Here is a 27,809-nt window from a genome sequence, read left to right on the forward strand (position 1 = left end):
TAAGTATACGTCATTTACCATTTAACATATAAAAAAGGTGTATTTTATTTAAAAGTTGAAATCCCAAATTTGTATACCATTGTACTCCAATTATGACCTGGAACTAAATCCAAATGTTCAGACCATGAAGTGTTTCCATAGCTAAACAGGGACAGCATTTTTTTATCTTAATATTTTCATTTTACATATAAAGGTCCATTTTAATATTTTTTTTCAGTAACATATTATCACATGGGAAATGAACAAACAAATTTACTAATCAGGTTACAACATGTGGTGGCTTAAATATGACACTCAACCTGGGTCACCGCTGTATCTATGCCTGGCTTTCTGATAACAAAAACATACTAAACAAATCTTTCATTAGCTGCTCAAGAATCACACAATAAGAGGTAGACTAAATGTCTCACACTATTGGACTTCAAGGAAAAAAAATTGACATATTATGGAAAAATCAAGCTACAATTGGGGCTTTGGAGGTTTATTGTATGAAGTCTTGCGTCTATTTTTTTTGCCAGAGTGGTGAATGGGGAGTTCCTCAGCTTCTGTGGGATCTGTCTGAGCTGCTCTGCTGGAGTGTTGGCCAACCACTCTCTGATTTGCTTCAGAGGACTGACTTTTTGATGGTAACAACTCCGCCCACTTCTTCTCCCTGACTTACGGACAAACCTATTAAAACAATAAACAGTTATTTTGTATTTATTGATTTTAAAAAATAAAGATTATTGCATTATGAATTAAATATCTTCTTACTTTGCCACAAATCTCTTCATTTTTCTGACATGGCGCCTGGGCACATCAAGGAATGCTGAGAGGAACTTGCGCAGCGTCTCATCTGAGAATCAAGAAAATTCATGCCAAAATCAATTGGGAGGCTTCACAGTTCACACACGTTCTAGTGGCCACTTCAAGTGATAAGTCTATGTAAACGCACGTAAATGCGCATTTCAGGCTTCCATGTTCCAAACTCTCACATTGACGCCCACCGTTTTTTGCTCTACGTGCAAAATGCGCAGCCATTTAACACGTGTTAAAAGTTAAACCAGGTCAAACTTTGACCAATCAGGGCTACATGTACAAGAAAGCGTTTTTCCACGTTTTTGAACACGTGTCACATGCCCAATGTAGTTTAAAGCTACGCTGACACTAGCTGCATCGACTTGAGTCAACTTGCTTCCAATGAGGGTCTACGCAAACGAACGTTCATGCATTGCAACACAGGTTTTTAGGTCCAGTCACATGATTTTTAAACAAATTGTTGGATTGTTGATCGCACGCTGGAAGTTCAACCAGTTGAACTTTTGACAATTAAATCGCAAAAACGCTAAACTTTGACCAATCAGGGACTTGAGTTTGGTAGGGACGTGTGGATAAAGTCCTTTTCAAACACAGAACTACCAACCAATGTAAACATGATCACGAAGGAGAAATTAATAACTGCAGTTTATGTCCAACACTGGGTTTTTCATAAAACCCAGAGCTGTGAAAGAAAAAGCAAAGATTGGCAAGGATTTGCACCGCCCCAACATTTTCCCCCGAGCTTCTGCCATTTGTAGGTGGCAGACAAGCGCTAGTAAGAAGTAAAAAAGAAGAGGAACGGCCTTCCTGCCGTTACCTGCTTGTGCAGTGTGTGAACACCACCAGCTGAATGCGCTTTCATGAAACTGTGTATAGCATGTTCTTGAACCTGCAACACATGCTAGGTGTGAATGAAGCTTCACATTCCCGAGTCGCAACGGAAGTTTCCAAGTCAGTTTGTTGGCTCCACTTATAAAATGCAGGGCCACTGAACGTATGTTAGAAGTTCACCCAATTTGAACTTTGACTAGATTTAGTAGTGACATTTGGATGATGTCCCCTCCCTGCTTGTTCAGAGTGAAAACACTTGTTATGTACAGTACCTTCGGGAGCATAAATGCAGCTGAACACTCACATGTACTTACCATCATTTGCAAGATCGTCGCAGGAGCCACATAATGTGTCGTGGTACACAGAGCCAGGCATGAGTGGGAGCTGCCCATCTGCACACTCCTGATGCTTTACGCACATATCCAGCACGGATGAGGACGGGGAAAAGTAGCCATCTGCGCATTTTTTACAGATAGTATCCTGCTGGGAGGTACCTGTTGAAAAATAACAAAAGCTGTTAATGAACAACTTTACTTTCAGGAAATCTATGTTTGAATTCAAAACCCTGAGATTAATATGTCACATAGCTATTTAATATGTAAATTTAATTACTATTATCTGTATGTTTTAGGACGAATAGTCTACATCAATTTTCAAATTGTGAACCACAGGCGTTGTCCTCAGCCTTTTATTATTTATTCTTTTTCATTGCTCATTGAGATGTCTCTCGTAGGTGCAGTGATACCTTTGGTCCTAACCCCATGTCCAGGGCCACATTCCGAGTGTTGGATACAGAAGTCATCTTTCATGTAGTAGCCTTGTTTGCACCGGCAGACCCTGTTTTTAGTTGCAGAGCACTCGATTTCCACCTCTTGGTTCAGTGAGCAGATGTTGTTGCAGTACAAACATTTGGGCAGGTAGTTCCACAGCTCGGTGTAGTGGGCTGCCCCACACGGTAAACACTTGGTGTCCGTGGTGGCTGTGCAGTGAGCTGCCATGTATTTGCCTGGTTCACACTTCTTGCATGTGAGGATTTTACCAGTGGACGGATCCCGGTGCTTGTAGGTGGGTGCAGCGTCATCCTCACAGTGAAGTGCAGGGAGCAGGAACAAAGCTGTCAGGTAAAGCTGTAGAGAAGATCAAAGGTTTAAACATATTTCTGCATCTATTCAATAAAATCTAACCAATTATAGGCACAGAAATACTTTTTAAACAGTGGGAAATGTTAGGGAATTTTTCTATAACCCTAAAATTAATAAAACATTTACAGTCGTCTCTGAGGAATCTCTCACAATAAAGCGTTATTGCAAAACTTAATAGTGACTTCAAGAAGTTTTTGACATAAATATTTTTGCAATTTTTAACTGTAACAACAGTCTGTTTTTAAAGATCGCTCTGGTACAATTTTACACATTTTTACTTTTTATTGTTCTGCAAAGTAATCCCTCCTTCTGCATTCTGTTTTTTAGTTTTATATTACTAAATTTGAACTTTATGAAAATCTTGTAAAATTGATGCCATTTTATTTAAAGAAAAGTACTTAAACTTTTTTTTAAACTTGATCTTCCAGAAACGTTTAAGTTAACCTGTCCCAAAGTGTTGTGCAGAATACTCACCACTGTCATGGTGTCTCCACTTCTGTCATGAAGTGTGATCTCAATCCTTTTATAGTACACGAATGTGGAAGTGCGTAGGCGACAGTAAAGGTCAGAGTAGAATGCTAACTGAATAGAGAAGGAACCTGAAAGTGGTTGATTTATTTTATGGAGAAGCTATAACCAGTTGGAAAAAGCTGGTTAAAAATAGATACAGCTTCCCAAGCATGACATCGTTACATTTCTTTTTTATTCAATAGGATGTTCAAAGTAATTTCTTAAATGGCTCAGTTTACAGTCTCCACCTCTTAAAGAATTCACTTCAACGGCCTTATTAAGAAAAATAGTTTGGTGATTGCCAGAGTGTTGTATTTTCCCTCAGTGTACTGGAAAGCTTTAGAAATATTGTAAAAATGTTAAATAAATGTCTGGTTTTACACAGTTACAAAAATATTGGTCTTTTTTTCAGTTTCCAAGAAACACTTCCTGACTGACAGCTGCACATGCATGTGTCAAAACCAAAATTGCAAAATTTTGCAATATTAAGTGAACTTGAATCATCCTGTCTACTAACTGGTGATTCTTTTTAAAAAAACAAAAATGTCACTGAGTCACTGGGTGTACTGTGAGAATTTGCTGATTTAAGGAGAGAGACAGTTAAAAAAAATAAGAGTCAAAAGGTCCCTCTGACCTCTTCCTTTTCCTTTTCACAATGATAAATGACAAGGTTTATGATCAACAAGCTATATTTCATTTCACTCTGTAGGTCACTTTGAGCAGCTTCTGCTTTGCAAAAGAAGGAAAAGGGCTTATCTTTTTTCTTCTGTGTTAGATGTACATCACCTGAAAAAGCAGATGTAGAGTAAAAGAAAAAACAAATGAAACTGAGCAATTTAACAGATAAATCTACGGAACCCGTGTCCTGACATTAAAAAAATCAAATATATCTCGTTCCACAGAGATTAATATCTTGTTACCACAAATTAATATCTTGTTCCCACAAGATAATATTCCATTCCAACAAGATAATATTCTGTTCCCTCGAAATAATTAATTCATGCGAACAGAATTATTATTCACATCATAAGTCATTCATAAACACGAATATGCTCTCCACCCGGCTGCAAAAGCCGCTTTCAGCAGTAACTTCCCTGTCTCTGTGACCCACATTCGTTCAAGAAAGCAAAAGAGCTCCGCGGCAGAGCTATGTCCGGTGAATCGTATGGCAAAGCAGCAAAACTAGGTATCATAAATCTTATGATATTTTTCTTATATTTATTGAGACAATAATAAATTGATCATTCTTGTTTTTCTTTTTCCTTTCTCTCCCTAAAACTCTCCCATAAACGGTACGTTCAGTTTTCTCTTTAAGCTTATGCAAAGTAATCTTTTTAAACAGATTAACAAATTTACAGTCATTTTAGCATTTAGGTACAGTACTGTTGCACTGCTATCAAATATCTAAACGGCTGACAGGACTCATATTTATGCAATCGCACTGTACTTCTTTTGAACTGCACCTTGCACAATCATGCTTTCTTATTGGACACATCAGACACAATTTACTCATTGCACTTCTGCTTAAATCTATTTTGCATTTTTAACTTAATGCATTTTTATTTTGTTTTGTATTTTGTTACTAACTGCATTTATTACTAGCATGCTGTTGTATTTGTTTATGTACGTCAGCAAAAGGCATACGACAAAGGAAGGATTTCATTGCACTGAAACTTATCTTCTCTGTTGCAGATGACATTTGAATCTAGAACCATTTGCGTCATCATATTAACTTCCAAACTGGGCTGTTAACTGGATCTGTAAAAGCGCCGCTCCTAAACAAAAAGACTAATCTTCTATTTCAACATAAAATAGTGGCCGTGGACGGGATAGGCTCCGGCAGCCCCGTGACCCCGAAAGGGACAAAACGGCAGAAGATGAAGGAATAAATAAATTATTAAAAATATTAAATAAGTAAATCGTTTTTGCACAAATACAACAAATATATTGATTGCAAAAAAAACAAACAGCATTTTATAATAAGATCATGGCAACAGTCACCGGTGGTGGCATTGCGCTGTTGTGTTTTAGGAATAGCACAACTTACACAACCTGCACAACTTGTGGTGAAAACAAAATAGCTTACCAATAAAAAAAAGTCCTAAAGGAAATGGTCAGCTCCTTAAACCCGGGAGCCATCTGAAGGGGTTTGCAGCAGAATATTGATCTTGAAAATCATAATACTGACTTTCATGCATTAAAAAAAAATCTCTTTCACATTATCTTTGATGATCTTTGCATAATCACTAAAAATGATCAAATTGTCCAATTTAACCAGAAATAATATTAATGAAATACACTTTTACATTAATAAAAAATCAGGGACAGATTAAAGATTCACTGAAACCTAAAACAAAAGCTCCATTTGGCCATTAATTAGACAGTTTTTTTTTAACAAAAAGGATTTATTCAAATTGTTTTAAATGTTCATAAATCACGTCATTTCAATAAAGAACCAGCAAGGCAAATATACAAAACAGACCATATATTTATAGTGAAAAAAGTGATAAAAACCAAATGTAAAAAAATCTCATTTAACAAACTTGCAGCATTTGAAATCCAGTATCTTTGATAAAAAGCTATAAAAATGTTTTTTTTAACATGTTTTGGAAATAAAATAACATTTTAAATAAAATAAAAAATACACTCCTTTTTACATTCATGAGAGAGAGAAAAATAACACATTAAAAGAGCTTTTCAAATCAGAGTTCCAGAATAAAGAACAATGGACAACTTGGAAAAAATAATGTATTTCATTATGAAATCAAATCTCTGCTCTCAAACTGGTAGAAAGCACTAAAAAAAAAAGAAAAAACAACACCTCAGAATCTGTTGGCCAACTTAGAAAAAATGATATTTACATCTTTAAATAGTGTTTCCTTTTGTTACAGATGATGGTCAAAGGTTTCTGGGAAAGTGATCTTTGATCGGGTCAAGAGTGTGATTCTTCTTGTTCTCGTCTCAGTTTTTTCTTTCATTTCAGGTTCTTTGAATCAAGCAGAATACAGAACAGAACACCAACAACAGCATCTGGTGTTACCTCACAGGATCATCATCCTCGTTTTGGTTTAAAGCTTAGATACAAAAGGTTTTACATTCTCGCTCATGATACATCTCATTAAAAATCATGTCTACATGCAGAATTTTCTTGAAGAAAACTTGGCATTATTTTGGGATCCGCATCTCCGTCTCATGATTTAACTCGTTGTGTGTCATGCATTAGTGTTTGATTGTGCTGCAGACTGCGCCGATTTGGGCGCTTTGGTGCTTTATTCATTTAGAGGCTTGTGAGGTTTGAAACACAGCTCATCCTGCAGCATGCTAACAAACATCTTCTCGTACATCTTGTATGTGGACGTTGTTTCTATGATTCTGCTGATCTTCTTGAGGCCTTTCAGGAGATAACGGGGTGCCCCCTGGCTGCGCAGCACCCTCAGACTATGGGACAGGCCCTTTGCCAGATCTATATTGCTGTTTGCTGCTTTCCAGAGATGGAGAATCTGCAGGATGTGCTGTCTGGGCAGGCAGGTGGAGAAAACAGCCAGTACATCCACCTCCTGAACTTTTTTCCTTGGCAGGCTGTTGGCTACCTTCATGAGGTCCTCAAAGGTGATGTTTTTTAGACCATTGCAGCGGGAGACTTTCCTCTCACAGTGGTTAACTCCTAATGATGTGACATGCAGCTGTTAATAAAAGTTTGGAGGAGGAATCCTTGATGCCAGATATTATTGTTTCTCACCTTGCATGATGCCATTTAGCTTGTCGTGGTCCTTATTTTGCTCCCGCCACATCCGCAGCAGGTGCAGGACCTGCTGCTGAGGAGAGCAGGCCTTCTTCAGCCTCTCCAGGCTTTTGTGGTCCACCCTGCGTCCAGGAAGACTGTCCAGAAGACGTTCAAGGGGAACTGAGGACAGATGCAGTGAAGCCAAGGACTGGAAGAAGGCCTCCTCACAAAGGGTCACATCTGATAGAAACATGGGAAAAAGGTAGGGCGGATTTAGCCAAAAAATGGTTACACTTCACATCCCAGTTGCATTGGGCAAGAAGAAATTACAATCATCAGGAGCAAATTATTAATTTAGTTCACTTTATAAACTGTTGATTTTTGTGTACTACACATTAAAGATTGTTAATTCATAGTGGTAGCTAATAAACATTGGTTGATTAAATTCCAAACCATTTTTTTTTTAAACTAAAGGTTGCCTAATGGTGTCTTAGATAACAAAAACCTCTGCAGGGCAGACAGGTGGACTGCAGGAAATATTAAAGTCGTAGACCACTCTGTGAACCTGTAGAGTGACGGGTCGTAGCAAACACACCATGCAAGAGTAATAAAGGGTGAAAGAAGTAAGACACAAACATGTTGTAAGGACTTTTCACCCTCCAAGTGGGTCCAATTACTACATACACAACAATATTACAAATATTCCCCGATACACTTGGGATCCATTTCCATGAGATCCCTTAAGGTGGCTGTAAGAGCCTCAAGAGAACTGCAACACGTATCTGTCCCCCCCATAAGTTGCGGCCCTACCTGTCTACAACCCTCTACCAAGGCTCATGTTAGCAAAGATTTTTTTTTTTTACCGCACTGACTTTTTCAATGCACCTGTTAACTATCAACTAATTGTTAGTCCAAAAACATTCTTCATAGGTTAATTGGTTACTTTAAATTTTCCATAGGTGTGAAAGTGAGTGTGCATGGGTGTGCGACAGACTGGCGACCTGTCCAGGGTGTCCCCTGCCTTTGCCCACAAGTGGGTGGGATAGGCTCCAGCAGCCCCGTGACTCCGGAAGGGACAAAAACGGGTTTAGAAGATGAATGAATGAATGAATGAATGAATGAATGAATAATTGTTAGTTTTCTCAAAAGAGCTATGAATTGAATTGAGCAATACTTAACAGTTACACCCAGGACATCGCTAATTTGTTTCTCACAAGCTTTTCTATAAATTTATAACTATTACATTTCCGTTTTTAAATTTTTTTTACAAATAAATGTTCTTTTGTTTCTTAACTAAAAGTAATTGATAACTTTACCAGGTAAAGCTTAACTACTAATTTGTTTGTGTAAATAGTTACCTAAGCCTCAGTTTGTGTACCTGATGCCTAATCTTAGTTTCCTTATCTAGTTTCTCTGTAAAAGTGAGTTTATGAGCTCAGACATAAATAAGCCTTCCTTTTCACATTACACATTTAGGGCTATCATAAAAAAGCAAGCTTTGCAGCAGCATTTCCTAGATTTCTATAAATGTATTTTAAAAAGTATATCTTGATGCTCACACGGAAAATCCCTTTTCTTGATAATAAAATATACTTGTCTCTCTCCCTTTTTATTTTTGTGTTATTACCACAGCTGTTTTGACACATCAGCAATCTTCAAGGTATGTTTTAAAATCGCGTTGATGATTTTTCCATTATGTTTGGTTTTGGATTTGCACTCCATAACAACTGTTCAGTTTGTGTGTATGTGCGTGTGTTGTGTTCCTTTTTAACCAGAGAAAAAGGATCTCTTTTGTCAGTTCCCTTCTACTGACGGAATCAAGCTATCACTGTCATCAGGCAAATACGCCAAACTAAATTGCTTTTTTCCAAATGAAGCACAGTTTTATTCATTTTTTCCTCCTAAAGCTGCCCAGGTGTGCAGAAGCTTCCTTTTAAGGCAAAGTCATAAAGAACAGCAGGATTGTGACATAATAAATTGAAAAAAGAAAATAGTGCAACTTTGGATGTTCTTGCTTTGACTGAAGTCGATCCCAATTCAATTTCTGCAGTAAGGATAGTAGGTACTTTGTGAAAAATGTATTCATAGTATTTTTGTTACTAGTCGGTCATGGAGGATCTCTGTGTAACCCTTGTGCTATCCTAGGCCCTTTAACGTTGGGAGTTGGGTCATCTAGACCCACTAGACAGTGCACTGAACCTTTTTTCTTCAATGATTTGTGAACCTAACTGGTGTCCATGGATTACATGTAATATTTCCCCCTTTTATCCACCTTTGTCATGGTAGGGAGAACACGTCAATGTAAGGGTAGGGACATAAGAGAGCACAAGGGTTAATAAAAAGGAGATGAGATAGTTGGACTAGAGCTGCCTTTAGATCTGATGAAGTTTCTTTTTTTTTTTTTTTCCCTGAAAGGTTAATGATGCAACTGTGGCTTTTTATGACTGACACTAACATCCTGGTGGTTTGTTTAAATTCTTTTCAACTTTGGAAATCCCACTGCTTTCATTTTTGTATAATTAAAAAAATTCTCTATTGGTGGATGTATGTCATTCGGGGTCAAGTAAGTAGCTCTAAGACAATCAGTTAAAAGAAATGTCTTTCATTTTGGAGCTCCTTAGTTTTCTAAGACTCTAGGAATGTAGTGTCATAGTTGAGGCGTCCTCTCCTGAATTATATGTGAGCATCTGTTATAGTTCAAGTCTGAGTAATAAAGCCTAACTGGCTTACTTTGCTTGCCTCATTTTTCTTTGTTTTTCTGTTTAAGGATGTGAAATATAAAGCGGTAATTGATCCGTTATGGGTCATTTTGAAAACAGAGCCATAAACAAACATTTCAGCCTTGAGCTTTTCTCTCCTGTGATGGTTTTAAAGAATGCCAGAATCTGGAAAAGAATGGAATGAGGACTATGAAGCTGACCAAGGAAATCCCCTTCTATGAAAAAGAACTAATTTTTGCGATATTTTTTTTTCCTGATGGACTTTACCTTGCTTTTAGTTTGGATTTATCCGTCTGATAAATGCTGCCATGTGACACTGCATGACTCTGCAACTTCTGACATTCATGTAACTAGCTTTCAGAGGATGTTGCGTGTTCTCACCAGTATGGCACAAAATGTGATTCTGAGAACAGTCCAGAGTTGTTCTCTTTTCTGGTGAGCCACAGAGACTGTTGAAAGTAGATGTCCCCCATTTGAGTGTCCACAGGCCCAGTTCTGAGCAGTTCCTGTGGGGTCGACATGGATCAGTGGAGGAACCTCCGACGGAGAAATAACCATCAGCGCAAGGTTCACACACAGTGTCGCTCACTGGGGTCCCTGGAGGAAACAATAAAAAAGGGAAATCTTTCAGAACCTCTGTGTTTAGAACAAACTACCAGGAAGCCAAAAATCACAAAACTCTAATTAACACGCGTAAGCGTGATATAGTGAAAATGTTTTTATTTCGTGAAACCTTTTTCTGAGTTTAAGCTTTGATCCCCAGATGTAAGCTGGTCATGATATGATTGAACCTCTTGACCTGAATAAACTGTAACTGGGTTTGAACTTGCTTTTTTGTGTGCGCACTGCACCACAACCCTAAAATGTTTATTGTCCAGAGTAACAGTCACTAACAGTCACCCGGTAAATTTTAGCTCTCTGTGTTTGGTAGGTCGTCCCGGATCAATGGCTAATCATCAGCACATGCTTTCTTAACACCCATCAAACAAAATCTTCTCATCTAAGTGTCAGGGTTTTCACTCCAAAACCTTTGTGTTTTTCTTGTTTATTAGGAGAATGCTTTGAAAGATAAAATATCTCTTGACAGGCTGGAAATGTGAGTCAAAGAGACTACTAGCCCAGTCTAATAATAATAACGCATTTTATTTGAAGCACCTCTCTCATTGCTCAAGTTCACAGTGCATCAGCACAACAAAATCAGTAAAACAAATATACTGTATATATAAAAGTCATTCATTCATCTTCTGCTGTTTCTCCCTTTCAGGGTCGTGGGGCTGCTGGAGCCTATCCTGGCTACTTGTGGGTGAAGGCAAGGGACATCCTGGACAGGTTGCCAGTCTGTCACAGGGCCACACATCACACCCATTCACACTCACACTTATGGACATTTCAGAGTGACCAATTAACCTATCAAGCATGTTTTTGGACGGTGGGAGGAAGCCGGAGACCCCGGAGAAAACCCACGCATGCACGGGGAGAACATGCAAACTCCACACAAAAAGGTCCCCCATTGATGTTCTGTTTCAGGTCCCCCAGCTGGGACTTGAACCAGGGATCTTCTTGCTGTGAGGCAAGAGCACTAACCACTGGGCCACCGTGCAGCCCATATATATAAAAAACTGGTAAATTTTAGCAATGAGCTGGCAGAACCCAGAGTCAAAATCAACCAAAATGAATTGTCTTTAGCCGCTATGCTGGAACCAGCTTTATTTATTCATATATTTGGGTCAAACTTTATTATTTTTTGTGTGAACTACTTGCTACATTCTTATGTCTTTTTTCAAAGGGATGTTCAGTTTTAATGCACCTTAACCTTTCAGCTTCTCTTTTAAAAGCGCTTAATACATAGTTTTTCTATGTTTCCCGAAAGCTCAGCTGTTTTTCGGTATGTGAGAATACGCGACTATCTCTATATCGGATTTGATTCTTAGAACAGTAACCACTGTCACATGTGATACCTCAAGCATGACAAGTGACTCGAGTGACTGTCAGAATGAGTCATGTATTAGTTGCAACACCCACATAGTTCCTTTGCGGTCCTCTGTTATGAAAAAATTTGACCTATACGTCCCTTTTTCTGGCTGAAAGTAAGAATCGATTTCAGAATACTTCTGTATTTCTGATGTTTACTAGATTTAATGCCCCATTTTATCATTTGAAACAGAAATGTTTGTGGGCTGAGAAATTACAGTAAGTCTAGTGGATTTCTGGTTTGGAGCCTGCATGAAAGACAGTTCGCGTAGTGGAACTTGTGTCATGACATCAGCATTCAGTTTAATATAAGTTACAGAAGTGAAAATGTGTGGGAGGATGTTTGCTGATTAACCCTTTTATCAGCTTCCCGCTCTATGGGCACAACATGCTCTCTCTTCTAGCCACATGGCAGAAAAACATCAAACTGCTGGTCCATGTGCAAATATTTCCTGCCCCTTCTGATGACAAAGCACACACAGTACAGAGTCGCAAATTTATCATCACCTCCCAATAATATGCTGACTTCAAAAAAGTTAATGTTTTGCAGGTTTTGCAAATGTAAAAGCAGATTACAAATGCAAATGTGTAGGCTTTTTTTCTCAAACCAGGTCCTTTCCAGCAAAACAGTTGGTATAAAAGGCTGAATGTGACATTTAACTGAAATACTTAAACCTCAGATTAAAACAGAACAGACACAATAAATCTAATATGATGGCACATTTTTGGTTCTAATGTCATAACTGTAGTCTAAAGTTACATAAATAATGAAGGAGCCTCCAAAGTGTCTAAATAGATTTGCCTAGTTTCATTCATTTTTGGGTTGGTTTTGGATCAGCAGCAAGAAAAATTTTGAAAGTGAAGCAAACTAAAATCGGTAATCAGTAGATCAAAAAAAAAGAAGAAGAAATACTTGTGTTTTTGGAAAAGTCAAAACCGCAGCTTGAGAGCTTTCATAATAGTAATAATTCCTTTAGTTTCCAGATGTCAAGAGGAAGGGATTCCCTAAACTGCTGTGTCATGTCTAACTTCTTCTAATCATCTGACTCTGTAAGAGGATCCTTATGGAAAACATTACATTTCTGAGCACTATCAGCATCAAAGGGGTTGGATGATAACCGCAGTCGCTGGAAAAAATATTATTTCATCCTGGCTACAGCTTGATCTTGGTCAAAGACCAAGGATGAGGTCATGAAAAGCTTCGTGTCAGTTTGTATTGTGGTTAGAGCAGACATGCCAGATTCAGTTCTTTACTACTTTGAAATTCAGCACCATCCTCTCCCTATTTTGCTAGCAATCAGTGGTGACAGAGTCCAGATGGAATCAGGAGAAAACACCAGGTTTCTAACATTAAACTAACATGATCACTGATGCCAAATTGTTAGAAAAAAGGAGGAAGCTTCTTTAATTCCTTGATAACACATTAAATGTTCATTCTGCTCACTGTTCACAGATTATTTGCTTGTTTTAAGGCAACAGAGTTTAGAGTAAAAGTGAACAAGTAATCTAAAAAAAAATTCAGTTGTTGAATTCTGCCTTTATAAAAATTAACTAAAACTGCTTTATTACAAAATTAGAAATTAGGAATCAAATCTAAAATGTATTTGTCTCATACTTAGACGTACAAAGTACGACATGCAGTGAAGTGTATTGTACGATTGTGGAGCAGTCAAAATATAAAATAAATCATTTTGAATTTTTTTATGTTGAGAAATTAGTGAACAAAATAAATATTTCCGTTGTACGTTTAAAGACTAATTGCCTTTTGTTGTCTTTAAAAAAAACTAAAAAAAACATATATTGGAGATTTAATCAACAATGCACTGAGATACAATAAAATACACAGTGTTGCACCCTAACATTTAAGATGTTAAAAAAAATAAAAAAAATAAAAAAATAAGATGTTAAGCAAAAAAGTTTTTTTTAGGATCAATAATTTTTTTTTAAATATTTAAATAGAGTCTTAAAATCCCAGGGAAGCACTACAGTAATAAATTATGTCATAATGCCATTTTCTTTTTTTCCTCTGTATTCAGATGGATAATTTTGTCTGTCTTCATTACAGCACTCTGCAGATATATACAGCTCATGCTATGCATTATAATGTATAATTTCTTTCTGTATTTTTCTGCTTTTGTAGACTGATACTCATTCAAAACCACAGGATTATACATCGTCTTTTTTCTTATTTCCTCTTGTTCTATTTTTCCATAACCAAGTAATATCCCTACTTGCAAGAAAGGCCATACTGGCCTTATAGAAAGTAGTGAATTAGATTTCAATGATATGATTGAATTGATTAGAACAGACATAAATATTTAAATTTGGTTCAGTGATTTTATTTTTTTGTTGTCTTTTGTGTTGTGCCTTAGGACAACGTCAGATTGAAATTGGCAGAATAACGAGGCAGAAGCTTACCTAAAGTTGTCACTCCATAGCCAGGTGGGCAGGTACTGTGTGCAATGCAAAACTCCACCACTAGGTGGAAACCTGGAGCGCACTCACAGATCTGGTCATGGGTGCTGTTGCACTGCTGCTTCACTAGCTGTCTCTCCTTACACACCTACAGACAGCAGGAGCAGAGAATTATGTGAAGCATTGTGTAGATACATAGATTTATATTTGTAGATGTGAGGAAATGAAGCACATGCTCTCGATTTTGAATGTAAAATTAATCAAAAGTGAAATGGAAGGGTTGCCAAAGGCAGACTACTAAACAGGAGTGTAATTCAGAGTTGGGCAGTAAAAATGTGTTGACAAAGGCAATGAGGGAAATTTTGAGAAACAGGCAGGTTTTGACCACTTCAAAAATATGTAAGCAACCTTCATGGGGTGGTATGAGATGGTAAAATCTACTGAGTCATAAATGTTGCTGGTTAGCGTGCTGCTGTCATACGTACTGAGGTGCAGTATTGGCAAGTGTCACCCCAGTGCCAGTTCTCTGCAAACTGCCTCTCAGGGCAGGGGTGGCACTCTGTTGCCTCGCCTTTGGTGCAGTGTTGCTTTACAGCTGTGCCAGGGGGGCACTGGCTGCAAGACAGGAGTTCGGATGTCACGGGGTCTTTGTGCAGGTACATCGGTGGCATGGCTTGTGGCTGATGAGCCCAGGACAGAGATGCCGTGAAGAGCTGCAGAAACAAAAAAGTCAGCTAAGCAATGACATAACAGCAGGGCCAAACCTCGACCTAAACCCTTGTCCACTCCTTTATCAAATAGATGCAGAAGTTTTGATGTTGCTTCAAACTCTAAGCTCCTTGTTCAAAAGTGTTCATGGAGAGGTCAAAGTAACAAAACAAAAAAAAAGGTTCCAGGTAAACAGGGTTTGAAGTGTGCAGCTAAAAAAAAACTGTTAAGATACCTTGACACCAACGCGAGACTAGCACCACTTTGACATTTCCCACCAAGCCTTTTCCAATTGTAGGTGCTAGAAAACAGTAGAAGAAAAATAAGAAAAGCCCCTCCCTGTTTATCCAGTGTGAAAACTATGCGAGCAAGAATGAGCTAAACGCAATAGAAAGCAATACAAATGTCCAGTGTTTACATAGCTTCTTTAGCTGAAATTTATTTGCAGGTTTTGCAACACAAAATTATTTTGGACAGCACCAATCATACATATTTGTTCCTTAACACAAATATTCTTTAGATGAGTTTTAATTTTTGAAACGCGTTAATAATAAAATTGAACTGAAATGATAAAACTAAATGTAATTTGTTGCCATTTTTCTCTACATTCATATAGATCATTAATAAAATTTTATTTGTCTATCAGTGTTTTGTTATGCTTTAGTTTTTAAAAATGCATTTTAACCCAAATGCATTTCAAACTGAGCAAAGATGGACAAAGCTGCTGTTTTTTGGTGCACACTGCCTAAACCTGCAAAGCATCTGACGCAGCTTGAGGGTTATCTATAGCTTTTTAATGTTCTTCCAGAATGACAAGCACACCACACCCATCTGTGCCTGCGCACACACAAACACACCCACACACAGTGTGTCTTACGACATTAAAACAGTTCATGTACTATCTGCTAAACAAGAGGAGACAAACTTTGGTTGGACCTAAAATACCCGACCGAGTCCATAAGACATCTGACAGCGAGACAGGATGAGGCCAGAATCAGTACAAATCTCACAGACTGTGGGGATTGCAGAGGTTCATCATTAAAAACTGGCTTTCGTATTGGTTACATCCTCTCTTGGACAACGAACTAAGAACAGATCTAGCCTGCACTGTGCATGTGTGGTTCCCCCCCTTTTTTTTTCGTGTTTGTGCATCTTTAAAAATGTCAAAAACGATGAACAATGATAAATTATCTGCCAGTGCGGATAGGCAGGAATGTGATTGTTGTTGTGACTGCATGTTTGTCCATGTTGACGTCCTCCAAGTCGGTCTGCATGCACAGCGGCCTTCTCTCCCAGTCGTTGCGCAAACTGAGAGCTATTGGAGGTTACTGGGCTTCCCCCATTTGCCACCAGAGAACAAAACCCACAAGACCCCCTCTATGTTCTGCAGTGTATCACATCACACTCTATTGAACTCCTTCCTACTTTTATTTATTTGGAATTTTGATCTGATTGACCATGCAACCACAAAATTCTGTGCTTTGAATTGAAAAACGTTTATTTTAGGGGCCAGTACGCCATACAGAATAGAAAAAAAAACTGTGCGGGTGTAGGGATATGATCAACATACATATGATCAACCACATTACTTCTTAAGCCACTTTGAAGCTGCTGTTCCTGATAGAAGTTTTGTTTTTCTCCAAAGGCTTACTATGTATAAACTACAAATGCTGTATATTTCTGTGATGGAAACAGTCAACTTTTATCATCTGCTTCTGGTTCCGTTTGGGATGGATGTGACTGAAAGTACTGTAAAAATAGATGATGGGTTGTACATGCTATAATAGAACCCCGAAGCTTCAAACAGCTTGGCGAACACAGCGGTTTTCCCGGCAAAACCTTTCGACCTCTGAACACTGCGTTTGAGGAAAGGCTTTCATCTGCAGCAACTCGCCAAAGGAGCATGAGCCAAATTGTTTGTAGCATGGGTGGCCTCATCAGAAATCAAACCCATAATCACAGCCTCACTCTTCAAATTAAGAATTGTAAACATGTAGTATTAAGAAATGAGGCCACAACCAATCAGTATAAAGACATCAGGAGGGTGGAGTTTGAAAGATTGACAAAGGGTCTCCAGGGTTTTTGGTAAATCTGGATGTAGTTAAGTTTCTTTTTTTTTTAAATAAATCAATTCAAGATCAGTTCAATGACAGGCAGACGTATCATGAAAAAAATTTAATTACTTAGATTTCTATCTTGCATTAATGGAACTGAGCTGTAGATAGCTTTTGTAATCCAAATGGTTTAACAGTAACTTAGTATAAGGTAAAAAAAAAAAATTCCATTTGAAGTCCTATTTTAGCAATCTTTTGATTTCATATAAAACAGTCCCAGTGGTCTTTTGATTATGATCGTTCTGTTTTTACTTAAGATCACAAAACCTGTGTAGTTTTCTAGGACATAGTTTCTGCAGACCAGCAGGAGTTCAATAGAAACCTCTGAGTTGAGGGCGGGCCTGTTGGTGCAGAGTAAGTCTGCCCCCACTTCCCATCTTCCAGATCAGAGCTTTTAAGTCACTGCCACAAGCTTTTTAAAACGGCATGTTTTTGTCTGCTCCTGATTCAGAACAATTTAGAAAAAAGAAATACTTGGAAATTCAATTATTATTCAATCTGTCCTTCATCTTGAGAAAAATGCTATAAAAACTTATTAAAAACACCAAAAACACGTTTTTTTTTATCTTTAGGGTAACACCTATAGCATTCTGTCTAAAATATTTTTTTTTTTCCCAAATCTGTCAGGGAACTTTTTGCATTTGCGTCTGCATTATCTTTTAACACGTCACTTTTAACAAGCAAATTAGTGTTGTTGTTTTTTTTTTACTCAAATCTGTCAAGTGTTAGCTCTTTCCCTCTTTCTGTAGAAGCCAGCTCGTCAGTTTTCATCCACCGAAAGACGTCCTGTGGCCTGAGTTTGTCCATCAACAACTAAAAGAGATATTGAACTTTTCACCTTCTTTGACGCCTTAGAAGCCGCAGTCTGACGACATCATGGATGACCGCTGGAAACCCAAATTATACAGCGGCTAGGGGCAAATGGAAGCCATAATTATACATCATCTGCAGAGCACAGCTCCACAAGAGGCAAAGCCTTTAAGGAGCACAGCCAGCTGTTCAATGCACATGTAGAGACAATGGTCTCTCAGAAGACAATTTTGAGCAAGGCAGGACAGGTGTAACACAAATCCCAGCAAGCAGAGATAAACTTCCTCACGTTGCTTTTCTTTTTGGATAAAGCACCATCAGTATTAAGTTTGGCAAATTCATTATTAACTACATTGTTAAATTTGTTACTGTTAGGATTTTTGGCTTTTTTAAAACTTAATTACTTACAATGCTTTCCTTCTGAAGTTCTATGACACTTATTTATTTCTAAATAATGCTTCAAAATGCTCACCTATTTTGTGAACCAATGCTCTTTTAGCATCTCCCCATGTCTGTCAGTTAAGGTAATCACCCCCCAATAGAAAGGCCAGGGCAGCTCTGACTGGTTAACTTAACTGATATACACTTTTAAATTAATGCTGATTGGCTTGACTATGCTCACTTCCAAAAAGGGGTAAGCACATTTTGTCCATGCACAGAAACACAGACATGGGGGAGATTTTGTAAACAGACAGAGACCGCCTGGGGCAATAAACTGTTTTGCAGCTTCAAGTGAAATTATTTTACCTCAGCTTCTGTGGCAAGTTCAGCCTCACACTTAGCTTTCTTCAAAAAAGTGTCAACTGTAAATTGGAATGAAGAAACAAATCTTTTATAGTATATACAAAAAAAAACCTCCATCCACTGCTACCTTTGTAACCCTTGTGCTATCCTAGGCACTTTAACATTGGGAGTTGGGTCATCTAGACCCACTAGACAGTGCGCTGAACCTTTTTCTTCAATGATTTGTGATCTTCACTGGTGTCCATGGATTACATGAAATCTTTCCACCTTTATCCACCTTTGTCATGGTAGGGAGAACACGTCAATGTAAGGGTGGGGTCATCTAGGATAGCACAAGGGTTAAGATATTCTTACGGAAAAAGTATTTTCTCAGCAATCTTTCAAAGATAAAGCACCTTTATTTAATTTAGCTCAAGATCTTGATTCATCAAAAATTGGTGCCGTAATATTGTAATGTTTCATTTTTCAATAAAAAAACATTAACTAAATTTCGACTAAATATATGAAGAAAGTTTTCGTTACTATAAAGTTCTGTTTTTTTCCAGTGTAAATCTAACTTTCTAATCATTTTTAAACTAAGAATTTATAATTTAATAATGATAATTTTCATACTTTTTGTGTACTGATTGTGGTAAGGTAACACAAATGGAAAGTTGCATCAAAATGTAATCAAAACACATATAATAAGGAATTTGATAAGTACTAATAAGGAGTTTGGAAGCATTCCAACTTTGTAAGTAATGCAACATATTTGCTAATAAATTGCAGCAGGTATATCCTGAGACTATCAATTCTGCACCAACCTCTGTGGTTTATATATAATATATATATATATATATATATATATATATATATATATATATATATATATATATATATATATATAAGCTCAAGGCCCCAACTGACAGTGCGCTCAGTGAATGTCTCAGGCAATGGAGAGCAGAGGATACAGTGCTGGAGGACAGATCCTCATGGGAGGACAAACCCCTGCATGGGATGTACCACCGGACCATAACTGAAGTGGCTGATATCAAGAAGTCCTACCAATGGCTAGAAAGGGCTGGCCTACAGGACAGCACTGAAGCGCTCATCCTGGCAGCTCAGGAACGAGCCCTGAGCACCAGAGCAATAGAGGCTCAGATCTACCACACCAGACAAGACCCAAGGTGTAGGCTGTGCAAAGAGGCCCCTGAAACAATCCAGCACATAACTGCAGGGTGTAAGATGCTGGCAGGGAAAGCATACATGGAACGCCACAATCAAGTGGTTGGAATAATATACAGGAACATGTGTGCAGAATATGGACTGGAAACCCCAAGGTCAAAATGGGAAACACCTCCGAAGGTTGTAGAGAATGAGAGGGCAAAGATCCTGTGGGACTTCCAGATCCAGACTGATAGGATGGTAATGGCGAACCAACCAGACATTGTAGTGGTGGATAAAGAACAGAGGAAAGCCGTTGTGGTGGATGTGGCAGTGCCAAGCGACGGGAACATCAGGAAGAAGGAACATGAGAAACTGGAGAAATACCAGGGACTCAGAGAAGAACTGGAGAAAGCCTGGAAAGTGAAGGTGACAGTGGTGCCTGTGGTAATTGGAGCACTCGGGGCAGTAACCCCCAAGCTGGAGGAGTGGCTACAACAGATACCTGGAAAGACCTCAGACCTCTCAGTCCAGAAAAGCGCAGTGCTAGGAACAGCTAAGATACTGCGCAGGACCCTCAAGCTCCCAGGCCTCTGGTAGAGGACCCGAGCTTGGAGGAGAAACCACCCGCGGAGGGTGAGAGGGGCGTTTTTTATATATATATATATATATATATATATATATATATATATATATAAAGAAAAAACACAATAGGGGAGGGATGAAATAAGATTGTTTTTTTCCCCACTCCCTTGTAAACAACAAATCATAGTCTAATATTTGACTTTAATTGATAATTAATATATTCACTAAATCTAATATGACTTGTTTGTGTGCTGCATGCATCGCTGCAAAATTTTTTTTATGATTATATTTAGTTACACTGTCAAGAAGATGGCATCATCTTTGTTAATTTTTCTTTATTTTCTAATCAATGTATTACCGGTACTTGAAATCTCACATGGGCTTGATAAAACTCGACTTTGTAATATTGTATTGCATAATTCCGTTAGTTTAATTCTTGAAATAAACCAATAAATCATATCAACAAAATCTGAAATGGCAGCCTTGAACCATTGAGGCATAAGGGCTGTTTCAATGGACATGTATTGTTCAACCAACAAATGTCTTTTCTCCTCCTATCTGTCCAAATTGTTCACAGTAAGTGTCTGAATTGGGTTGGTATAGTTTGTTCCAGGTCTTCCATAAAGAAGCTTCTCAATAAAGCTGATAAGGAATCTCACATTAAATTCTTTATGTCTTTAGAGGGTGTTTTTGTACCAGAACACGATGAATTTTGCAACAAACCTTAATCTTTCAGTGAGGTGTATGCATTCTCTGCAAGTCTCACTCAAGTTCTTGCCGTTTTGTGTATGTGGTTTTTTTTCTCCTCCTGGGCCTTTAATAAAATGTATGTAACAGATCCAATATTTTCCACAAAGGGGCGCTGAGGAGCATCTTTTTTTTAAATCAATATTGGATGAATGGGTTTATGGTGGCTGTGCAAATCAGAGTTTTATGTGCTCCTCTCATTATATTCTAGCAGTAATTTAACAAGGTTTTCGAAGTTTGTTTCTTCTTTGATAGGAATAACAGCAGCACAAGTACTCACAACCATTTCAGTGCAACTGACAGTTTGTGTGCAACACCCTCATGCACACAAACTGTCAGTTGTCAGGACACTTTATGAAAGGACCTGCATCTCCACGGACAATGTGGGACAGACAGCAGCAGGAAAGACAAAACCAACGGGCATTGAAACGGTGCCAGTATCCAAGAAAGGCTATAAACGAAGGAAAACAACAGGTGGAAAACACGAATAGCAACAAAGAAAAACTACAACCTTCTATACATCCGGGATATAACTGAACTGATAAAAAAAATCCACGAAGAAAAACAACAAAAAAAGCAACCAAACCTCACATAAAACTCAAACACGTATTGGTTCACCTGAAGAACAAAACTAAACAAGAAAAGAACTGCAATGCCAATAAAGTCAGAGAAACCCCATGTACATTGACACAAGAAAAAGGAGAATGGGAGAAACAAGAAGGCTCACAAGATTAAAAAAAAAAGTAATAGAGCAACAAAAGCAAAAGATCAATGCAAAATGAACGATACATCGACATTAGGGAACATAAACCCTGTCAGCCATTTGGGATGCTTTTCGCCAAGCAAAACAACCAGTAGGAGGGGGCATGGTCATTGGTCACCCAAAACAACTAGACCTGTAATTTGGTGGACCACGTCCATCACAAACGACATGTCAAGACAAGTGGAAACCTTCCGAGGAAGACTGCAGGCCAGAGGTCAAAGGTCAAGGTAAAATGTATCATTACCTTTGATTTGTCCAACAAAAACTCTCTATATCCAAATATAGTACATTACCAGCTATAGACTGCTTCTTAACAATGACACTTTACAGCACACAACAATTAAAAAATTAAAACAACTAACAACTAAAACAACATTATGCAACATTTTAGGAAAATAAAACATTTCAGAAAACGAAAGGAATTTCTTAAAACCAAAATAAAAATAAGAAGAAAAAAATGTAAACACTATTAGGACATTACTGATTAGGTGATGACATTTGTCCATTATTTCAATCAAAAGTTATCTGACATGAATTGATACTGGATATTCACTGTTTTAACCATACAACTTTTATTAGTATGCAAATATTTAAGAAGCATTTGAAAAACTCACATCATCGACCAATCAGTGATGTCCCACAATACCTACTTTTATCAGATTGTTGTGTTTATTTTTTTTTAAGTTTAATTTTGTTTTCTGGAAATTGTTTTTGTTTTCTGAAATGTTTCATTTTTATTTTGTTTCGTTTTTGGGGATTTTTTTCTTTCTAAAATGTAATGTTTTTTTAATCATATGTTTTGCTTTTGTAATTGCTGTTGGGATCTTTAACATGTTTTTGATGTGATTTGTTGGTGTTGAGTTGCACTTCAGGGCCACTGTACTTCAGCAAACTTTGTGACCCTACAAAGAACCATACAGGCATGAAAGAACAGATAAACAGTCACACATTTTTTGATTTGTTTAAAGAGGTTATAGTTATGAAATTCATATTGAAATCACATTGTGATTAATGCATCCTTAGCCTAAATATATAAAAGAATTCAAGGAATACTTTTGTAACGTCCTTTTCAAAAAAAGAAGGGAAAGAGGCAAAAAATATGAATGAACTTTGAACAAGTTGACATGCAAATTCAGGAGGGAATCCATGTTTGTCAAGGTTAGTCTTAATCCTTAGTACAAAGGGACCAAACCACGACACACCAGCTCCTATAGGAGCCACATGGATTCAGTTAACTGTAGAGTGCAGGTGGTCTGATGGGGGATTCCAGCTTACGAGTGTGCGTGTGTGTGTGTGCATGTGCGTGTATGCATGCGTCTGTGTGTGCGCTTTTTGAAGTGAATATAAAATGTGTGCATTGAGTGCCAAATCTGGGCATCTGATCCACAGCCCCCACAGCACAACAAATTTGATACTAACTAAAGCAAATATAACAAAAGGACCACATAACCAGTCTTTATGCATATAGATTAGTAGCATGTTTGCTAAAACTAGTGCAAGTCAAACCCCAAAATAAGCGGCTATGCTCTCATCTCAGTTATGTTTTTCAATAAAGTTTTATGAAATACCAGGTTTGGGCTTCTGTGGCTTCGTTTACATTTACTACAAAAATGCGCCAATTTGATTTTCGTTAGTAAATTCACCTAATGGAGAAACAACAATTTCGCAAAAAACTCGCATTTATCAAAAAAATGTTTTTGCGCTTGGAGGAGGTGGTTTTTGAGGCCTATCCAAATTAACGTTCATTCATTCATTCATTCATTCATTCATTCATCTTCTTCGTTTGTTCCCTTTCGGGGTCAAGGGGCTGCTGGAGCCTATCCCAGCCACTTATGGGCGAAAGCAGGAGACACCCTGGACAGGTCACCAGTCTGTCGCAGGGTCACAATCACACACCCAATCACACTCACACCTCCAGTGTGGCCAGTTTGGCCAAATTAACATATTTATACAAAACTGCAATGGAAATACTTTTTTCAAGTTAAATAAGTCACATCACATGAGTGAAATCACATGACCAACAACCAGATACCACTGATTGCTTTGAACCAATGTTAGGACCCACAGCATCACACAGCTCATCAAAAGTTTATCTTTTTCATGATCCAATTGTTGGATCCACAGCTCCTCTGTAAAATTACCAACCATAATTTCCCAAAATCGCTTCATCCATTCATTCCAGATTTGAGGAGCTTACCGCTCCATGGCCTGAATAAGACGCAGACATCTCCTTTAAAAGATGATGATTAGCACTAGTGCCACGGTAGAAATTTGAATGTATCTGCTTTAAATCAAAGTATTGTTTTTGATCCATCGCCATGTTTTTGAATGACTTACCGCGCAACTTGGTTTGTGTTTATTTGCATAATTAGGATTTAATGTAAACAGTGTAATTGGAAAATTGAGTTTTTTTATTTTTTATTTTCAGAATTTCACTAAATTTTTACGCATATGTGTAATGGAAACGCAGCTTGGGCGGCACTAAAACTCTTTCTTATCACTTAGTTTGTTTCACAAGCATGCATGGAGATCAATTAGTTCATTAAAAAAACTGAAAAACAAACGCATGCCCACACACGAGGACTTCTGCTATCAGAACTACTGTTGGTGAAAAAGGGGAAGTTCGGTGCATGAAAACAGCTTGGACAGGTGACAGTAGCCTTCTGATAAACAAGTCGATTGTCCAAATAGCTGTTCATGGACCTCACACATACACACCTTCTGTTTTCTCTCTTTTCTCTCTCCCTCTAAGTTCTGCATTCTGCCTGTTCTTGAAGAAATAAAAAGGATCAGTCGTTTTTTCCTACAGCTTGACGTCTTCAGGTTCAGTGTTCTGTGTGTACCTGCTGCGAGAGTTTTAGGGAAGTTGGTGGGCCCACAACTAACAGCCACAACACTGAGAGAGAGCAAAGCAAGAGGTATAAAGATAACGACCCAGAGATAATAGAAGACAGGGAGCGAGGAGGGACTATTCCAACTCCTTCATAGGACATTTAGAGACATATTATGTCTTCTGCTGGTAGAAAAACAAGTATCTTCTTCCAACTGAACAGAGTGGCAGCATAAATTATTCCACTGACCTCATGGAATGGAAGAGCTGCAATGTGCCAAAGGCAGACAGAGCACACAGGTGCAAGAGGAACATTTGGGGCAAAAGAGTTTTCTGACAACTACAGAGCCACAGACAGCAGACCTGGATGCTGCGAAGATGGAGTAAGCTGATAAGTGAGTCAGTTGTTGGCAAAAACTAAGAACATATGACTGCTTTAAAGACTAAATTGCTGCCTCTTAAGAAAAAAAATCTTAAAAACTTCTTAACAGTTGAAAAAAATGACTCCAACAATTTAAAAAGCAGTTGTTCCACAAAGAAAAAAAATATAAAGTCAAGGTCAAAATATTTTTTACTACTTTTATTTAATCGGCAAGTTTCTTCTTGATTGTAAATCACACACTCCCAGGGGGGAATAATAGGATGGTTTTTTTGCATGTCATGTCAAAAAAGAAAAAAGAAAAGAAAGAAATATCAGCTTTTATTTGCATTCAAACAACAAGAGTAACATCCTAAATTGGCCAGTTGTATGCCTATAGGTACACTATATATACAAACAGAATTCCAGGCCAAGAAGCAAAACTCCTGCATGTGTCTTTCAAAGACAACAAGGCCAGATGGAAGAAGCGCCAGCTTCTGATCTGTATGTGCCCTGATACCCATCTGTGCAAAAACATATGCAAAACCACAAAGGCTCCAAGGCAGCACCTCATGCAAATCAGAAAACGCCAGACTCAAACCAGTAGGTAAACATTTTTGTTTACATGATATTTAGACATACAAACATGATGCATGTGGCAGAGAAATTTGACGCCAAATGAAGGTTCATTTACGCACAAGAAAAAGGATTTAAAAACAAAAACTCCGTTACCAAAATCAAACAATCCACACATGATTAAAAAAGCAAGTATTTCAAAGCATTGGAAATCAACGGTTATATTTTCTGTGTAAGAGTTTGAATAATCTTTGGCACAGGCTGCGCAATAATCTCAAAAAACGCGCACATGAAAACACTCTAAGATTTTGATGTGGATGACTATCACACTCGTGTGCGTAAAAGGGAAGAATAAATACTAAAATAAAAGATAATTAACCTTGAATAATTCTCCAAATTTCGTATACTTTCCAACTTTACTACCGCTCCATAGGCGGCCAGTCTGCCAAAGACGCACCATCATGCACTCTGCGAACACTGGTTATCGGGTTCCAAGTCGAAAAGCGAGTAAGAGGAGAACGCAAAAAAGTGAAAGAGGGGGGGTCGGGAAAGTAACTTTTTCGTTTTCTTTTGCAAGAATACAGCTGCAGGAGAAATTTTAACTCACCACCATTAGTTTCAAGCCCGGGTTGGATTGCGCTCTGCTCATCTTTTCTGCGTAAAAGCGATGTGCGGTGTGATGGGGTCTCCATATCAGATCCGTTCTTATACGAGAGGAGCGAGAGGAGCGCGAGTGTGTGTCCACCCACCAACCAAAAAAAAAAAAAAGGAAAAAAAGCTGTGCTCCCACGAGCTGTGTAGTTACGTAAAAAGAGCGATGTGGAGCAGCGGGATGGATGGAAGCGCGGTTTGAGGTCCAAATGCAGAGAGAAGCGTGTATCAATTCATTCACAAATTTAGGCACATGGGCTGAACTTTTGAAAAGGAAAACATGAGATCGTAAGATTTCTCAAGATAAAGAAAAATCAGTAACAGAAAAAGACATTGAAAAATGAATATTCCTGATCAAATTGAGATGCTTTCCATTTTAAAAGAGGAATTGAAAAGGCATGAAAAAGGCATTAACCCTTGAAGGGTCGTTTTTATTAAGTACTATGACTTAAGGAGAAGTTTTCACTGTGTTTATGATGCAAACTTAACATTGCCTTTACCTGTTACTCATTCTATAACATAGAAAGAAAAAAAGGTTTGTTCAATAAGGTTGTAAAAAAAATCACGATTTAACGATTTAAATCCATGTTAACACAAGTCAAAGTCTCACAGTTTTTCTAAATCAATGAAAAAAAGAAAATAATGTTAGTATAGTTGTAGTGTCAGATTGGATCTGGGAAAAACTTTTTAATGAGACTTGAACACAGACTGAGAAAAAGTTAAATTCAAGATTGAAAGAGTACCTTCCCTTTCAGTTTGTGAAATATCTTGATGTCCCAGCAGATGTGGATTTGCACTTTAGGAGGGAATATGTAAGGGTTATTGGCCGACGAAATGTGCATTATCACTTTTTAACACACGCGTGGAAGCCTGAACCGTCTGACGCGAGTTTTAAAAGTTATAATGCACACTTCGAAGGCCATTATCCCGCTTATGCCATGGTCACTTACAAAAGAAAGAAATATAAACCAGTTTTTTGTCCTTAATTCTTGTTTTCATTTCGGATTTGGATTGCTTTTTTCAGGAAAAGCAGACTATTTTTTACGTGGTGAAGCGTGACTGCGCCCCGCAGCACAGCTGCAGTCAATATTCAGCAATATACAGCGATATAAATGCGCTGATCGTCCCGATGGGTTGAATAAAGCATCAGTTCAGAGAGAAAGTTCACCTTTTACGGTTGTTTTTGTCCAGATGATGAAGCTATAGGTTGTTTTAAAGAAGCCGGCGCAGTGATACAGAAGATTTAAAATAGGTGACCGGAACTTCTTTTTTCATCGTGCGGTTATGCTGTGGCATATCAATTTTTAATGCATACCCAGCAGCCAATCAGAATCGAGTATTCATCCAGACCATGGTATAAGAAGTGATAATGTACATGTGCACAGAAAAACAAAACAGCATGCATTGATGATGACCCTGTGAACACTTTTTCATTTTTTTTTTCAGTCGTGTTCTTGGTTTTGGTCGTGTTGTGTTTGGTGTTTACCCTCTGTTTGTCAATTGTCTACAGCTGTCTTGTTTTGTGTTAAAGTTCCACTCCAATTGTCTTTTTATTTTTTTTTTCAAAGCGTTCTCATGGATCTTTTAATTATGGCCAGCAGACTGCAAGGACCATATTGCTTTCGCATTTGAAAAAATGTCTGCACCTTTGAGCAAAGATTTGACCCAT

The 27,809-nt window shown here is 38.0% G+C and overlaps 2 protein-coding genes across 2 annotated transcripts; both read right to left on the reverse strand.

The window, feature by feature from the left end:
• Window positions 1–443: 443 nt before the first annotated feature.
• On the reverse strand, window positions 444–2,756 carry opgb (osteoprotegerin b; the record flags this gene model as incomplete). The annotated part of the gene is given in 4 exon segments (NM_001252239.1): window positions 444–669; window positions 754–835; window positions 1,944–2,123; window positions 2,375–2,756. Coding segments are annotated over 4 exon segments (870 nt in total), but the record flags the coding sequence as incomplete, so codon positions are not given.
• A 2,909-nt stretch (window positions 2,757–5,665) lies between these two features.
• LOC101156914 (tumor necrosis factor receptor superfamily member 11B) lies at window positions 5,666–26,261 on the reverse strand. The gene is made up of 6 exons (XM_004077752.5): window positions 26,097–26,261; window positions 14,597–14,824; window positions 14,115–14,259; window positions 10,107–10,322; window positions 7,021–7,245; window positions 5,666–6,945 (listed from the first exon to the last, which is right to left on the reverse strand). Exons 1-6 carry the CDS (start codon window positions 26,136–26,138, stop codon window positions 6,551–6,553), a joined length of 1,251 nt encoding a protein of 416 aa, XP_004077800.1. The 5' UTR covers window positions 26,139–26,261; the 3' UTR covers window positions 5,666–6,550.
• Between the last annotated feature and the right edge of the window lie 1,548 nt (window positions 26,262–27,809).

Source organism: Oryzias latipes, chromosome 16 (genome assembly GCF_053564925.1).
Source record: "Oryzias latipes strain Hd-rR chromosome 16, Olatipes_Hd-rR_3.1".
In the NCBI taxonomy this organism is placed as follows: Eukaryota; Metazoa; Chordata; class Actinopteri; order Beloniformes; family Adrianichthyidae; genus Oryzias; species Oryzias latipes.

Bases quoted from the DNA above. Each gene is read 5' to 3' on its own strand.
- LOC101156914 (XM_004077752.5), bottom strand. From the start codon at position 26,138: ATGAGCAGAGCGCAATCCAACCCGGGCTTGAAACTAATGGTG. The intron at 14,260-14,596 runs GTACGTATGACA...TGCTGTCTGTAG, and splicing joins CTTGCCAATACTGCACCTCA to GTGTGTAAGGAGAGACAGCT. The intron at 6,946-7,020 runs GTGAGAAACAAT...TCACATCATTAG, and splicing joins GCTAAATGGCATCATGCAAG to GAGTTAACCACTGTGAGAGG.